Source organism: Macrosteles quadrilineatus, unplaced genomic scaffold, assembly GCF_028750875.1.
Source record: "Macrosteles quadrilineatus isolate MER2022 unplaced genomic scaffold, UCM_ALF_1.0 Scaffold_23__1_contigs__length_1887923, whole genome shotgun sequence".
Lineage (NCBI taxonomy): Eukaryota > Metazoa > Arthropoda > Insecta > Hemiptera > Cicadellidae > Macrosteles > Macrosteles quadrilineatus.
Genome location: NW_026542616.1, coordinates 1,193,314 through 1,210,175, shown reverse-complemented (window position 1 = coordinate 1,210,175; position 16,862 = coordinate 1,193,314). Strand labels below are relative to the sequence as shown.

Sequence of the window (16,862 nt, the reverse complement as noted above, 5' to 3'; positions counted from 1 at the left end):
AACATTAATATCTGATATTGCTTTCGTAGATTAATAACAGTTGGTGTTGGTATGGAATTAAAATAGTCTAAAATGTTACATAGTTTATACGTATGTATCGCCTTGTACTTTTAAATGATCTCACTTTGCTATTTGAAAATAAGGGTTAGGATTCCTGTCACAGAATAGATGTAGTTTTTTGTTATTATATTTTTCAACTGCAATAGCATTTTGTACATCAGGGATTGTATGCATACTTGTAATGTTTCTGAAAATGTATAGTAGTACAATTTATTGATAGACTTGTAGCCTCAGCCAATGTTTTGATATGTAGTTTATAAAAAAAATGTATAAAATAAATTTTTTGAATTGATCAATTAATTTAAGAGATATTCAGTGAAACAGTAGAAACAACATAACTCCCACTGAAGCAAACTGCAAACCAAGCGAATTTCAAGACTCCTTTTATTCAAAAAGGTTATAAACAAATGTAATCAGTCATTTAAACCTACATAAACACCCACTACAAAAGATATCGGATTTCAATAATTAAATGACCCAATTAAAAGTATATTTACACGAATATCTTACAGATTTATAACATTTATCCTTAATTTAAGTGTCACTAAATGTGAAGTGTTCAGTTAAAAATCTTGAATTTTTCTATTTCTTTAATATTTTTTATTTCATTTTGGATTTCGTTATAAAACTTGGAGCACATAAAGTTAGGGCCATTTGCTACTAAAGTGGAGTTTACTTGGGTTAGGTGGACATCATTTGTTTATATTTATGATCCATACCGATTCTGGTCTAGTATTCGTGATAAATATAGAATGCTGAAAACAAAATTTTAAAAACAATTGTTCAGTCTAATGTATAATATACATTATACATTATTATATACATATACAATAATTACATTATTATATACATTATTATTATACAATAATATAATAATATAATATAATAATAATTATATTATATTATTATTCTAATATATAAAATTCTCGTGTCACAGTGTTTGTCTGCAAACTCCTCCGGAACGACTTCACCGATCGTTATGAAATTTGGTGTGTAAATTCTGTAGGTATGCGAATCGGACGTAAACTATTTCCCGTTTCGAAATTCTTAAAAGGGCTCCGCCCCAGTGGCTCTGGAGTTTCCCATGTTAACCTTATGAGAAATGGAATTAATGAATCTTAACAGCTGTTTCAATTAAACAAGTTGGTTCTGTTCTATGATGTTCAATAGCATTAAAGTTACAAGGATTACCAACAGGGTGCAGCACTATTATTTCTTTTACATTTATGACGACAGCTAATTTGCAACCAAAAGGCGAGTGAGCGTAGCGAACGAACTTCAACCTGGAGGCAAGTTAGCGTAGCGAACGAGCTAACCTGAAGGCAAGTGAGCGCACCGAACGAGCTCCAACCTAAAGGTGAGTGAGCGTAGCGAACGAGCTCCAACCCAAAGGTGAGTGAGCGTAGCGAACGAATTTCAACCTGGAGGCGAGTTAGCGTAGCGAACGAGCTAACCTGAAGGCAAGTGAGCGCAGCGAACGAGCTCCAACCTAAAGGTGAGTGAGCGTAGCGAACGAACTTCAACCAGGACGTGATTGAGCGATGCGAACGAGATCATCTTGAAAATTAAACGTAACGGTACTTTCTTTCCATCGGTCTGTCTTAGGGGAAACCTATAACTTAGGCGATACGAAGTTCGCCGGGTCAGCTAGTATTACATAATATAATATATATAATATAATATAATATATATAATTATATTATATAATAATAATTATTATATAATATACATAGTAATGTATATAATAATATATACATATATTATTATATACATTACATATACAATATACATTATTAGTATTAAATATTTAATACTAATATTTAATACTTTTCCTTTTAATTTAATTCCCACAAAAAATACTCCAAAATTTAATTAAAACATATTTTAGATATCATAATAAATTTTAAAACAATATTTCTAACAAAACCAGTGAATAATAACAGGTATGGAAGTATGGTGATGATATTGCAGAAGGAACAATAGCTGTGGAAAAACTGCACCACAACCACCACATTGCTGGTTATTGCATTCCTCTATGAAATCAAACTTTTCATACCGGCTCTCATCCAAAATTATTATTATTATATGTCCGAACTTTTCCATGATGTTGGATCATTGTTTGTTGCTAGACTCTGCAACTTATTTTTTTGTAATTGAAGATGGGATGAAATATTAAATTAAGGTAGGTAATTTTCCCCTTCATGTTTTGGCCTAAACTGTAAAATAAATTTGTTCACGTCTCGACATTATAGTGGTGTAAAATAAAGTGATTAAAAATCATTTTTTTTTAATTAGGTTGGCGGCCTCTTTTAACCTTGCATTTGCCCGTCCACATAGACTACAGATCTGTGCGTGGAACGTATCCAGCAAAGCAAGGGGTGAGCCGGTATAGTACAAAGGTGAACTGTACTGATAAAAGTTAGTGGCAGTGACCAGGCCCACGACACTGCTGCCTTGGACCCGATGTCCGCTACGCTACCAACTGAGCCACCGACTCACACATTAACTTTATATACTGCAGGAAAAAGTGCCATCCTATTATAGCAATATCTAAAGTTCGGTGCCTGAAACATGGAGATTAAAATCTAAAACATGTTGAGATTTGTTACTGAAACATGTTAAAAAATCTATTAAACGTCTACCTTAAAAGTGAAGACTGTACCCATCTTCTTGATTCCTAAGTAAACTCTTGATATGTGACAACTTTGCCATGTCAACGTGTCGGATTTGTGTCATTTCAACTGTTACTTTACTTTACTTTACAATCCCTGACAGTTTGTTTGAATAAATGTAACTTCTTGCAAACTTTGCGTCATGTGAGATAGAAATTTTTAAGTCGCTTTTAAATATTTGAGCATAAATAATATCATATAAATTTTCGAACTGAAAATGTAAAATGATATCGGGGTTTGCATAACCTTATATAATAACCTTATATTTGAGCTTCGCTTCAAGTAGTTTACCAAGTTTAAAATATATTTGTAAAAATTACAACTGCGATTTATAATAAGGACATTTTATAATTGTAATGGAATTTTCGGTTTATAGGGAAGTAGCTATTACCGTAGGTGGCACGGTAAGACTTAGACCCGGGACCGATTTACTTTTTCATTTTGATGTCCCCAGAGGCCAAAAACACTATTCGTTCAAATTTATATATATATATATATATATATATATATATACGTCCGTGAACGCGATAACTTGAGTAATTTTTGTCCGGTTTTTGATGAAATTTGGTTTAAAGGTGTAAAGCGGGATAAACTTGAATGAGTTCGCGAACCAGCACGATCGGACCATGGGAACGGGGCTTTACGGGGGGTTTTATGGGGTAAAAATTGGTTTTTCTCACTTTTGACCCTCAAAACACAAAATTTCCCAATTTCTCTTTAGACCTTTTTAAAGAGCTTAAAAAAACAAATAATTTAGTATATAAAAGTATTTTTGTTCGATTATTAGTAACGGAGAAAATTAAAAAAATTGTAAATTTAAAATTCCCATGTTATTCTTATGGAGAATATTGTCAAATGTTGTAGTTTGCTTGTTTATGAATATATTTTGATCAAACTTGGCAAATTTATTTATTTTGTACTAAGCTATCAATATTTTACTCAAAAACACACTTTATTAGTTTCCTTGTAGCAGCAAACGTAGGTACTCGTTAAACCTAATGTTATTAAAATATATTTAACTGAAAATCAATTCAGACAAATGGAAATTCGCTTAGTCGGCAGGTTTGCTGCGGCGGGGGTATTTAGTATTTAGCATGTGTAATACATAGGGACACTGACTCTGATCATTTATATCGTTAGTCAAAGACAACTGTGAGTAGCATTTCCATTAAAAGCTACAAATCTTTTAGAATTTAACTGGTAACAAACTAATTTATGGCAAGTACCATATTCACTAAGCTATCTAACCAAGAATAATTTGAGTAAGGCCCTGAAACCAATAGAAAGCTTTTAAAATATTTTGAGGCTAAACTGCCTATTGCGATTGACTATACACCTGTATAGTCAATGCTATTGCAATGATAGCTTTGAGTTCTTGACAGTTTTACTCGATCTATATCCAAACAGCATCTATATTTGCATCATAAAACTGAAAAAAATTTGTAACCATTATAGCTATTTAGGCATAAAAATCTAAAATGTATTGTGGGTTTTAGCCTAAATAACAGTTTTATTACTTTCTCCCCCTATACCATAGTATATGGAGAAAGTATTGTTTTCGTCAAAATTTTCGAGTTTGAGTTTTGAGTGGATATATTCGTTTTGGGTCCCCCTGGACCCAAAAAAGTGGTTTTCGAAGTGATGTCTGTGTGTGTGTGTGTGTGTGTGTGTGTGTGTGTGTGTGTGCGTGTGTGTGTGTGTCTGTGTGTCTGGATGTGTACAGAGCTAGAGACCACACCTGTGGTCCGATTTCGATGAAATTTGGTATGTAGGTTCTAATCCATGGTATCTCCAGGCGTTTTTTTAATTTTTTTAAATTTTGATGTTTTATGGGGATTTTCCCATAAAAACCCATAAAATAACAAAAAACAGGATTGTAGAATAAAATCCGTTTTTGATTTAACTTAGTATGTTGTGGTCCTTAAAATGTTAAACGAAATGGTATTAACTTTTTTCATTATAAAATTAAACTGCCATAGTCCAACCAAACTTGCTGATAGTAAAAAATCGAATGAAAGCTTAATTGAAAAAAAACATTATTTCTGTTCATAAAATCCTACTAATATTATAAATGAGAAAGTTTGGATGTATGTTTGTGACAAGTGAACGCGAAAAATACTGGTCGGACTGGGCTGAAATTTGGCACGATGATAGCTCACATTCCCGATTAACATATAGGCATATTCTTATTTCAAAAATCCTTTCGGGCTCCGCCCCAGTGGCTCTGGAGTTTCCCATGTTAACCTTATGAGAAATAACTATGATAGTGGTTTAAATACCTTATTCTTGCAATCCAATTGTTGTATTCACAACTAGTTTCAACCTGCTAGGAGGTCATCATCAGGCGAGTACAAGGATGATATTACTTCATATGAAGGTCGTCAGTAACAGTTTTTTCACATTCACACAAACACACGACGAATAAACACATAGTGCGCACACATATACGGCCGATAAAAACATTGATTGAACTCGACAAGCGGACCCGTGTTGATAATGCGGAAGTTGCGTCTAGACTGCCATAATTATTATTATTATGAGAAATGGAATTATTGAATCTTAACAGCTGTTTCAATTAAACAAGTTGGTTCTGTTCTATGATGTTCAATAGCATTAAAGTTACAAGGATTACCAACAGGGTGCAGCACTATTATTTCTTTTACATTTATGACAACAGCTAACTTGCAACCAAAAGGTGAGTGAGCGTAGCGAACGAACTTCAACCTGGAGGCGAGTTAGCGTAGCGAACGAGCTAACCTGAAGGCAAGTTAGCCTAGCGAACGAGCTCCAACCTAAAGGTGAGTGAGCGTAGCGAACGAGCTCCAACCTAAAGGTGAGTGAGCGTAGCGAACAAACTTCAACCAGGACGTGATTGAGCCATGCGAACGAGATAATCTTGAAAATTAAGAAGTTAAACGGGGCAAAGCCCGCGGGTTTCAGCTAGTTAAGCTATATATGGATTAAAGTTAATTTAATAACGTTTTAATTATAAAACTAAACCGTCATAATCCAACCAAAACAACCAAACTTGCTAATAACGAAAAAATATGACAAAAAGTTAACCCTACAATCAGGTTTCGAACCCTAGTCACCGTCAGATTGTCAGCTTCGCACGCTATCCAATAGTCCACCGTGGCCGATGTCGTCCAGTCGAATCTTTTTGGTAATGGTGTTCCCACAGCCAATCAGAAGTCTCCAAATGACACTGTTGGCAAAATTAATCCTGAAATTAAAATACAGCGCAACGCACCGACATTTGCCGGGACGGGATGGCTCAGGCCTACCACACAATACTTCAATACTCAATGCTCGCACCGCGCAGGTGGCACGAATTATTAGATTTATTTACTGTAGGCCTATATGTTTAAAATATTTGAGGATAGAAGCCTTTGTTTGAATCAAGCCACCAACTATTGCGTGTTACATTGTCAACTTTTGCCTGTAGTAATAAATTGTCATCAAAAAATACATATGGCACTGATAGTAATATTTTTTATTCAAACTGTCTTTACAATCAATAAACCATGCATGTAAAGCCATTTATATACTACTATCCAAGGAGATGTATGTAGGAGATGTATAATTAATGGTAAATGAAAATGAAATGAAATGAATTTATTTTCCTTTAAGCATTGTACAAATGCAATGGGCATCGTCAACAAAAAATACAATTGTCAATATATACAATCATTATGCAAAAACTTAGCATACAGTTAATACCAACATCTTTTTTGCAAATTTCAATTAAGGCAGTGAGCTCGTAATTAATTATGTTATAATTTTATTTAATGCTTCATGTTTGTGTTCTCGCAACCAATTAATTCGTAAATGTTACATCAAATAAAATTATTTATTTAGCCAGAATTTTAACAAAACAAGTTACATTAGCTAAGTCATAACATTATTTATTTTAAACATGCCTTACAAAGTATTACAAATATATATAGGAATTTACAAAATGGCTTACATAATACTTATAAATAATATCAGGGATTTGTAAATCAATATTTACAATAGCTGATATGAGTTAGGAATATAGGTAGAAATGATATACTGTAGATAGGTCTGAAAGTTATTCAACTACGTACCTATTTAACTGCAAGGATCGCTCAACATTATATATTATCTAAAACTTAAATATAAATTTAAACTTAAATTCTTTGGCTATAAAAATTATTCCAAAGGTCTTTGACATTAGGCCTACACATTGGGCTAATGAGTGTGAAGCGCCATTTGTTTGGATAAATTCGAATGGAAATCTCATTGTTGAGTTGTTGAAGCTGAGTTTGTTAGTCGACAAATTTTTGTTTGAGACAAAATTCGGAGACGGCGAGTTATTTGGCGATAGATCAATAATTTGATTATTGAAAAATAGGTGAGATAAAACCATAAACTATTACTAGAATTAATTATAAGCTCAGTTATACTATAGATAAAATGAGTATGAGTAATGAAACTAGGTCGGAAGTAGTCCACCAAAAACACTACATAATAATTTTACTGAAGGAAGTCACAACCCAACGCGCTTTAAACAATATACAGTATAGCTAAGTTTAATTAGGAATAATGGATCTATAATTACATAAAGTTTTTAATATATTTTCCATTCGTAGGCTTATTATGTCTTTTTATTGGGTTCTACCTATAGTAATTGTGGGTTCTACCAAACTCTTAGCCTACATTGGCATCAGCTGAATAAAATGCCAAAACCATTGTTGAGTAGTGGGTTTGTTGATAAAATTAAATAATAGGCCCTAAAAGATAAACTCACGAAAGAAAGAATTTGTTTACAAAAAACACTACACAATTTTTGATTATATCACAATGTACCTAAGTTACAGGTAGCATTAACATAATTATAATAGACCTATGTTCAAACTATACTAACTTAGGTATAAAGCTTTCCTGTATAATAATAAAAGCTTCTCCAACTAGGCTACGTATTTTTATGTTTATTACAAATGGAATGTGATTTGATTATTAAAGTTTCATTCATTCCTTTGGATGTATAGGCCTAGTATTCAAGTAGCCTGTAGCCTATATAAAACTTATTATTTAAAAAAAAACCTTAGTGTAGTAAGCAATACATGATTAACTTATTTCTTACTTCTAATGGAAATTGATTTTTAAGCCTAGGCCTACTCAAACTCATAAAATTGATTAGCCTAAGTTGATTTACCAATTGATTTGTTGGGAAAGTTAATTATGTTTAAGCTTAAAACAAAAATTCAATACAGTTGAACTACAAAATGAGTTCTGATGACAAAAATATAATTAAAAATTCTCTTCTACACAGCTAACAGATTCTGATATAAAAAGTTAGTGACCTGACCAAGATTCGAACCGGGGACGTCCCGATTTAAAAGTAAGAACGCTAGCCACTACACCACGCACGGCTGCTTCATTTGGTGAGCTATTTCAGTAATATAGTAGGTTTGCTTGATTAAATCTAGGCTACTGTATGAAAATCAGGGTAACACCACGCACGGATACTTCTAGCGATCTAATTCAGTATGCTAATAGATTTGCTTGATAAAATCTAGACTACTGTATAAAAATCTCGGCAACCTGTTTGGTTCCTAATAAAAAATAATAAAAAAACATGTCCAAAACCAAATGTTCATTTTCATCGTACTCAGACTGTGTTTACTGTGCTTCAGCAACTTTTACCAGTATCTTTCTTAATACCTAGCCTAACAAATTTGTTGTCTAAAAGTGACAGAAATAAGACTTTTACTGTGTAGTGGGGCAAAAAGTAAATTACGTAAGGCCTATTATATAATTTTTGACAACAGCCTCTAGAGCCCTCCGAGTGTTAAGCGTCGCGTAATCGACGCACAAGACACCCGCCGTGGTGTTATGCGTCGCTTTTGCGACACGCAAACATTGTTTACGGCAAAGGCTCTATTTTCATCGTACTCAGACCGTGTTTACTGTGCTTCAGCAACTTTTACCAGTATCTTTCTTAATACCTAGCCTAACAAATTTGTTGTCTAAAAGTGACAGAAATAAGACTTTTACTGTGTAGTGGGGCAAAAAGTAAATTACGTAAGGCCTATTATATAATTTTTGACAACAGCCTCTAGAGCCCTCTGAGTGTTAAGCGTCGCGTAATCGACGCACAAGACACCCGCCGTGGTGTTATGCGTCGCTTTTGCGACACGCAAACATTGTTTCGGCGAAGGCTCTGGGACTGACTGAATCAGATTGAAATGGATCGAGATTGGTATCGTTGTTTTCGGCAGATTCTAAGCTTCCTTCTGATGTCAGTTTCTAGACGCTTTTCATTTTAGTTCCGAAAATATTAACTGCCCAAAAATTGTTGAAATATTTTTTTATAATGTTTTATATATTACATTGAAGTCCATAATTTCCCAAACAAAATTATATAAAACAGTAACTTATACTTTACATTGTTTTTCAGTTTCTAAGATACATTTTAATAAAACCCTGCGATTGTGCAATAAATGGGCGGACATTAATACCAATACTATGGACACTTGGAGGGCTAGAGCAACTGTAGGCTATGGCTTTTGTCAGCTCACAGACCCTTGCATTTTGTTTTTTCTAAACCAGCCTATATCATCCAGCCTAAAACCATGTCTTAGAGAATCCATACTAGAATGTGTGTACGTACAGTTTTACGATTTTTTACATTTAGTACCGGTGGACCAAACTATTGCTCGGTGTAGTTTATTTCGATTGTAAAAGTGATATGAAGGAATCTCGCATTTTGGTTGAAACTACTTTTAATTTTTAGCGAATTTCCCTTTAGGGAAGTAGTTACGAGGTGTTTTATGGGGTAAAAATTAGTTTTTCTCATTTTTGACACTCAAAACAAAAAAAAATCCCAATTTCTCTATAGACTTTCTTAAAGAGCTTAAAAAAACAAATAATTAAGTATATCAAAGTGTTTTTGTACGGTTATTGGTTACGGAGAAAACTAAAAAAATTTTAAATTTTAAATTCCCATGTAATTCTTGTGGAGAATATTGTAAAATGTTGTAGTTTGCTAGTTTATGGATTTTGATCAAACATGGCAAATGTATTGATTGTATACTAAGCTATAATTATTTTACTTAAAAACACACTTTTTAGTTTCCTTGTAGCAACAAACCTAGGTACTCGTTAAACCTAATGTTATAAAAATTGATTTATTGAAAATCAATTCATGCAAATGGAAATTCACTTAGAGGGCAGGTTTGCTGCGGCGGGGTATTTGTTATTTAAGTTTAGTTGAAATTTGGATTTATTATCATGGCAATTTTAAACTGACAATCCACAAAACATTAATTCATTTTACATCCAATGGCAGTCACATGTGCTTGCATAAACATTGTTTTGAGGTTTTTTTTTAATTAAAACAGCTGATTATTATTTTTGTTATTCTAATTTACATACAATAAAATGTAAGTTAATATAATGAAATATTTATTTCACTGTTAAACCAAAGTTTGTAAACATTTTCCCCAGAACTTTAGGGTTTAAATTTTGGTAGAATAGAGCCACAATTAAATATAATCTATAAGTTATTTGATTGGAACTATTTTCCCCTATATATCTAGCAATCAACAGTGTAGCCTAATCTTTGCTCAATCATAACAACTGATGATGTTTTTTTTCCTTTTTAGTGTAATTTGTAGTTTGATAATATACTGTGGTAGCTTTTTTTATCACTTTTTTCTTTTTTCCCTTGTTATTTTTTCAACTAGCATAGTACCTTGGCAACCCATAAGGCGTATGTTATTTTTTTTATTGTCAAAAGAGTTGTGTATATTGAAATACAAACTTTTCTTAGGTAGTGGCTGTTGTCAATCAAGTTTTTAGACCAGACATGAATTATCTAGGGCCTACAACATTTAAAAATACCGAATTTTGGAAGTCACCGAAGCCGTTTTTTGAGATCTTTGTGCATGCATACAAACAATCATATACCGTACATATAAGCAAAAATTGCTGATAAGTTCGAATTAGTCAATTTGTAGGCGTTTAAATCAATACTTAAAAAAAGATTCAGATCGAAAAGGCAAAAGCCTTGCTTAAATGCTAACTGGAATTTCATCATAAATACAGTTGGTATAAGTAATTTTTCCAGATTTATTTAACTTGTAATATCTATTAAATATAATGATAGGAATTTTAATCAAAATATATATTTTTGCAGATATATTCCTGATCCCACAAACCAGAATACCAAGAAACATATTCCCAACCTTACTATTCCAAAGTTACCTACTCCAGTACCTTATCCTAACCAGATTATTAAACTTAAAACTTTTAACTACAAATCAAAAATCTGAATCAAAATGTACAGTTATGTATTAAAAGGGGTTGGAAGAAAGCCAAAACAGAAGAATTTTATTAATTTGAAAAGAAATCCAAAATCCGACGTTTCTCATACCAATAATGTAGACTCTGAAAAAATTTGTGCAGGTGACTTTTCACAAAACAGTTATAGATTTCCAGTCCACGTAAGGAATACACAGTGCACCAGTAATGCAGTTACAGCTATTGTTATGAACAGCATATGCCCTGTTAATGAATGGTCTAGGGAGGTAATGAATGACATTTTAGTTTATGGCAACTCTAAGCACATCGAGTCCCAGAACTCTCTCCATATAAGTGATAACAGTTCTCCCCCAAAATTCCTGACAATCGATGAGGTAGTACCAGTTTTCAATATAAATGGGTCACAATATGAAGTCACAATATTAGATCAAGTTTTTCAAAATTATGTAGGTCATGAAAGTAAGAATCTAATGGAAGAATTACAATTATTTTTTTCTCAACAAAGTGTTGGTGTATTCACATCTATGCTACTCTCTGTTGCTTTAATGAAGGATGATCAAAATTCATTTTGGATGTTCAACCCACATAGTCGAGACCCACAAACTGGAGCTGTATTTGAAAACGGCGTTGCAGTTGCTGTTCAATTTAATTCTATTAACAATCTTCTATCACTAATGACAACTAATTTCATGTTCACTGCAGAGTCATTGTTTACAATAACTCCAATAAGCGTCAGGAGTTCAAGTAAAATTTTACACGAGTCCGCACTACACACAGTTGAACCACAGTTTAATACAGAGATAAATAATGAAATAAAGCCAAATAACTGTAATGATGACTGGATTGAAGTGGTAAAAAAGGGCAAGAAAAGAAAACTGTATAATAAACAACAAATGAAGGAAAGAAGAGGCAACAAAGATTACAAAAAAACCGAATTAGACAAGAACTCAGACTACAAAAAAAGAGTCAGAACCTGTACTGATTACAAAGATAATGAACGGAAAAAGGATTTACAAAATAAGAAACAACTGAGATCAAATGAAGATTACAAAATCAAACAGAGGGAGATAAACAGAGGGTTTATGAAAAAACTAAGAATGGATGAAGAATACAAAATTAAGGAAAGAGAAAAGGATCTTACTAACAAGAATGTACTAAGGACAAATGAGTACTTTAAAAATAAGGAGAGAGAGAGAAACAGCAATATAATGAAAAATCTTAGATCAGATGCTGATTACAAGAACAAGGAGAGAGAAAGAAACAACAATATAATGAAAAATCTTAGGTCAGATGCTGACTTCAAGAACAAGGAGAGAGAGAGAAACAGCAATATAATGAAAAATCTTAGGTCAGATGCTGATTACAAGAACAAGGAGAGAGAGAGAAACAGCAATATAATGAAAAATCTTAGGTCAGATGCTGACTTCAAGAACAAGGAGAGAGAGAGAAACAGCAATATAATGAAAAACCTTAGGTCAGATGCTGACTTTAAGAACAAGGAACGAGAAAGAAACATCAATATAATGAAAAATCTTAGATCAGATGCTGATTACAAGAACAAGGAGAGAGAAAGAAACAGCAATATAATGAAAAAACTTAGATCAAACAATGACTATAAAGACACTGAGAGAAAGAGAAACAGCAATTTAATGCAAAAGCTTAGATCAGATGAAGATTTTAGAACCAAAGAAAGAGAGAACGAGAAGCTAAATAAAGCTGTAAAAAGGAACAATGAAATTTTAAAATATCGAGAAAGAGTTCAGAATCAGCTTCGTAGGAGTGGGTCACAAGAAGCTAAGTTAAAATTAGATGTAATTAAATTAAGAAGTTACCGTCCAGAGTTTGTTTGTACTTTCTGCGAAGGATTGTTCTTCTTACATTCTATAAATTCTTTTAAAATCTCAGATTTCAGTAACCATCCTAACATTGATACCTCTATATTTAGCGAATGTAAATGGATTTGTCACACATGTAATAAATATATCAAAAAAGGAAAAGTTCCGCCACTTTCAGTTTCAAATGGTCTAAAATTCCCACATGTTCCAGAGTGCCTAACTAGTTTGTCTGATCTAGAAGAAAGAATGGTTGCGCCTTATATCAATTTTATGCAAATCAGACCTTTACAAACACATGCATTAAATTCCCAGCTTGGAATTAAAGGATCAGTTATCAATGTACCAATTGAAATTAATGATATGGTTCAAAAACTGCCTCGCAATTTTGTAAATATGAATACAATACAAATCAAGCTAAAAAGACATATAACACACGCTTCAGATTATATGTATGAAACTATTCGGCCTTCTGCAGTTTGCCAAGCATCGTCATACTTGAAGGACACTCCACTATATCAAAAGTAAAATATAATAATTGATGATACTTTTTTTCAACAATACTCAACAAATTCTGATGAAAATTTAAATTTCATTGTTGATTCTAACGATGAGGCACAAGTAACATCCACTGCAATCAATTTGAAAAATGAAGAGTTCTGTGAGGAAGACAATGAAGAAGTGCTAATCATTGATAGAAATTTAGAAACATCCCTTAGTAGTGTTGAGGTCATTGCACCAGGCCAGGATAAACAACCAGTGCCATGGCACATTCAGCCAGACATTGAAGAACTGTCGTTCCCTAAAATTTATGGTGGATTCCCAATGGATATAAAAGGGAAAATATCTTATGCAGACAGAGCAAAATCTGAAGCAAGGCGTTCTGATAGAAGAAGCTGTACTCCTACTAAATTGTTATACATGGCAAAAAAGAAACTAGAGTTGAGCTGTGTTTCTAATATAAACGTTTGCTTGAGAAAGAAAAAAATCAAATCTAGTTTAACTGTCACCGATGCATTAAATGATTTTTTTGTCAACAGTTTGATTAATCATGATGATGGTTTTAGAGTATTGAACCAGGTAAGATCATCTCCAGCCTATTGGGAGAACAAAAAGAAAAACTTATTTTCCATGATAAGACAGTTAGGTAAACCCACATTATTTATTACACTCTCATCTGCTGAAAAGTTCTGGCCAGAATTAATTCAACTTTTGGCAAAATTGCTACAAAATAAAACAATTAGCATCGAAGAAGCTTTGTCGCTGTCTGATAATGATAAAACTCTATTAATTCGTAATGACCCAATAACCTGTGCTCGATATTTTGATCAAAAAGTTTCAAAATTGATGAAATACATAAAAGAGAAAGATTTTGGCCCTTTTGGCAAACACACTGTTATTGACAGTTATGAACGAGTAGAATTTCAAATGAGAGGCTCACCACATGAGCATATATTTTTATGGCTTGAAGATCCACCAAACCAAGATAATATTGAGGGAAATAATATAGACACGTGCATATAGTTTATAGATAAGTATATCACATGCGAATACCAGGAGGACAACCCATATATGTCTTTTATAAAACATCGCCATACTCACACATGCTACAAAGGGATGAAAAATAAAAATAAATGCCGTTTTAACTTTCCAATTCCAATGATGCCATTTACAACAATACTTTCTCCCCTAGACAAAGAAATACAGACTGATGACATGAAATTAAACTATAAAAAAATTAAAAATTTCTTGCATTTACTGTTCATGAAACCAAAAGATATTACATTTGATGAAATGTTGCAAGAATTGGACTTAACTCAAAACACCTATATTGATGCCCTAAAAAGCTCTTTGTCAAGACCTCAAGTGTTTTTAAAAAGAGGAAGCCTTGAAGTTGGAATAAATTCATATAATAAAGATATTTTAAACATATTTGAGGCTAAAATTGATGTTCAACTAGTAGTTGAAGAATATGGCCTTGCATCATACATAGTAAATTATATTAGCAAAATTGATTCTGGGATGGTATCTCTACTCAGAGAAGCAGCTACTGACATTAGCCAAGGCATTGGTAACTCAAGAGAAAAGTTGAAAAAAATTGCCAACACATTTTTAAACAGTAATCTCATGTCATCGCAAGAAGCAGCATATCATGTTTTGTCATTGCCTTTAAGCAAATCGAGTAGGAGCACAGTTTTCATCAATACTAGTAGAATAAATGATAGAGTAATGATGCTACAGCCTAAAGATATTTTACAAAATATTGATAATAATTCCTCTGACATTTTCATGGAAAATATCTTTCAAAAATATGCAAAACGGTCTGAAGCTTGTGAAAATATTTGTCTAGCCGATTTCGCTTCAAAATACTCATTTAGTAGAAATAAAATTGAAGAAGTTAATGATGACGCTGACGAAAATAGCACTATGCCTACTGAAAGAAATAAGAAAAGGATAATAAGGTATCGAAATTTTAAAATTTTAGCCGATCCACAAGAATACTACAGAGAACAGATTCTTCTTTTTTTCCCTGGCGGAATGAACTAGAAGAAATTGAAACCGTTGATTGTAAAGAGAAGTTCATGCAACACCAAGAGGTCATCAAAGAAAATGCTAAGCCTTACTGCTCCATGCCTGATCATGTTTTAGAAGAAGCTGTCAACATGGTACAGAATGAAGTGAAACATGTTGAAGAAGAGGAAGTTGAAGAGTTTGTGAATGATGAGCTCCCTAAACATTACAAGGTCAATGTTATGGATCAAGGTGGGTTAACAAAACAAAATGTGGAATTCAACCGTTACTCTACTCCTCAAAAAGTTTCCTTAGCACAAGTTAATACAATGTTACAAAATTTAAATGCAAAACAATCAACTTTTGTTAAACACATTTATAGACTCTGCAAATCTAACACTTTACCTTTCTATATATTTCTCAGTGGATCTGCTGGTGTTGGAAAATCCACAGTCATAAATGCCTTATTTCAACTTTTAACACATTATTTTGACAATTTACCTGGCTCGAATCCAAATTCAATTAAGGTTTTACTTTCTGCTCCATCTGGAAAGGCGGCATTTTTAATAAGAGGTGTAACACTACATACAGCATTTGCTTTGCCAGTATCACAATTTGGAGGGCAAATGGCTGAATTGGCTAGCGACACTGCAAATACCATAAGAGAAAAACTAAACGACCTAAAATGTTTGATAATCGACGAAATTTCCATGGTAGGTAGCACTCTTCTCAGCCGGGTTGACACCAGGTTGCGACAAATAACAGGTCGAAATGAAATGTTTGGCGGGATATCGGTAATAGTTGTGGGTGACCTGAATCAACTTCCACCTGTGATGGATTCTTTGGTTTTTCTACCTCCCAAAAACAATGATTTAAATTTACTTTGTGGTATCAACCCTATTTGGGAGGTATTTAAATTTTATGAATTAACTGAAATCATGAGACAAAAAAATGAAAAAGCATTCATTATCGCCCTTAACAAACTAGTTCTTGGAAAAATGACAAATGATGACCTAAATCTATTCAAAAGTCGAGAAGTAAAGGAGATTGAAGTCCCGAAAGATGTAATAAGACTTTATTATGAAAATTCAAGTGTAGAAGAATACAATAACTTAAAAATTATTACATCAGTAGGTAAAGAACTTAAGTCAGAAGCTACGGATATGGTGATTGGTAAAGTTACCGATAAAATTAAAGCAAAAGCCCTAGACTGTGTTAAAAAGAAAAAAATTACGGAAACTGGTGGGTTGCCAACATCATTGCGTTTAAAAACAGGCATAAAATATATGATAACCACAAACATAGATGTAGAAGATGGTCTTGTTAATGGTACTTGTGGAATTTTGAAGAAAATAACATTCACAAATAAATCTCATGTTGACAAATTATGGTTTTCTTTCATGCCAGACACAACTGTGGGCTGCAATACACGAACTCCATTTTTAAATTACATGGCAACTGAAGACATCGATCCTAGTCTTGTCCCAATATCAAAAAG

The 16,862-nt window shown here is 33.0% G+C and overlaps 1 protein-coding gene across 1 annotated transcript; it reads left to right on the top strand.

Moving 5' to 3' along the window:
* The first annotated feature begins 11,914 nt into the window (after positions 1-11,914).
* Positions 11,915-15,823, top strand: LOC129005537 (uncharacterized). Its single transcript, XM_054434445.1, has 4 exons — positions 11,915-12,832; positions 13,921-14,000; positions 15,339-15,616; positions 15,789-15,823. Exons 1-4 carry the CDS (start codon positions 11,915-11,917, stop codon positions 15,821-15,823), a joined length of 1,311 nt encoding a protein of 436 aa, XP_054290420.1.
* The last annotated feature ends 1,039 nt before the right edge of the window (positions 15,824-16,862 follow it).

Bases quoted from the DNA above. Each gene is read 5' to 3' on its own strand.
- LOC129005537 (XM_054434445.1), top strand. From the start codon at position 11,915: ATGAAGGAAAGAAGAGGCAACAAAGATTACAAAAAAACCGAATTAGAC. The intron at 12,833-13,920 runs GTAATTAAATTA...TGATGGTTTTAG, and splicing joins AAGCTAAGTTAAAATTAGAT to AGTATTGAACCAGGTAAGAT. The intron at 14,001-15,338 runs GTAAACCCACAT...TTAAAATTTTAG, and splicing joins TTCCATGATAAGACAGTTAG to CCGATCCACAAGAATACTAC.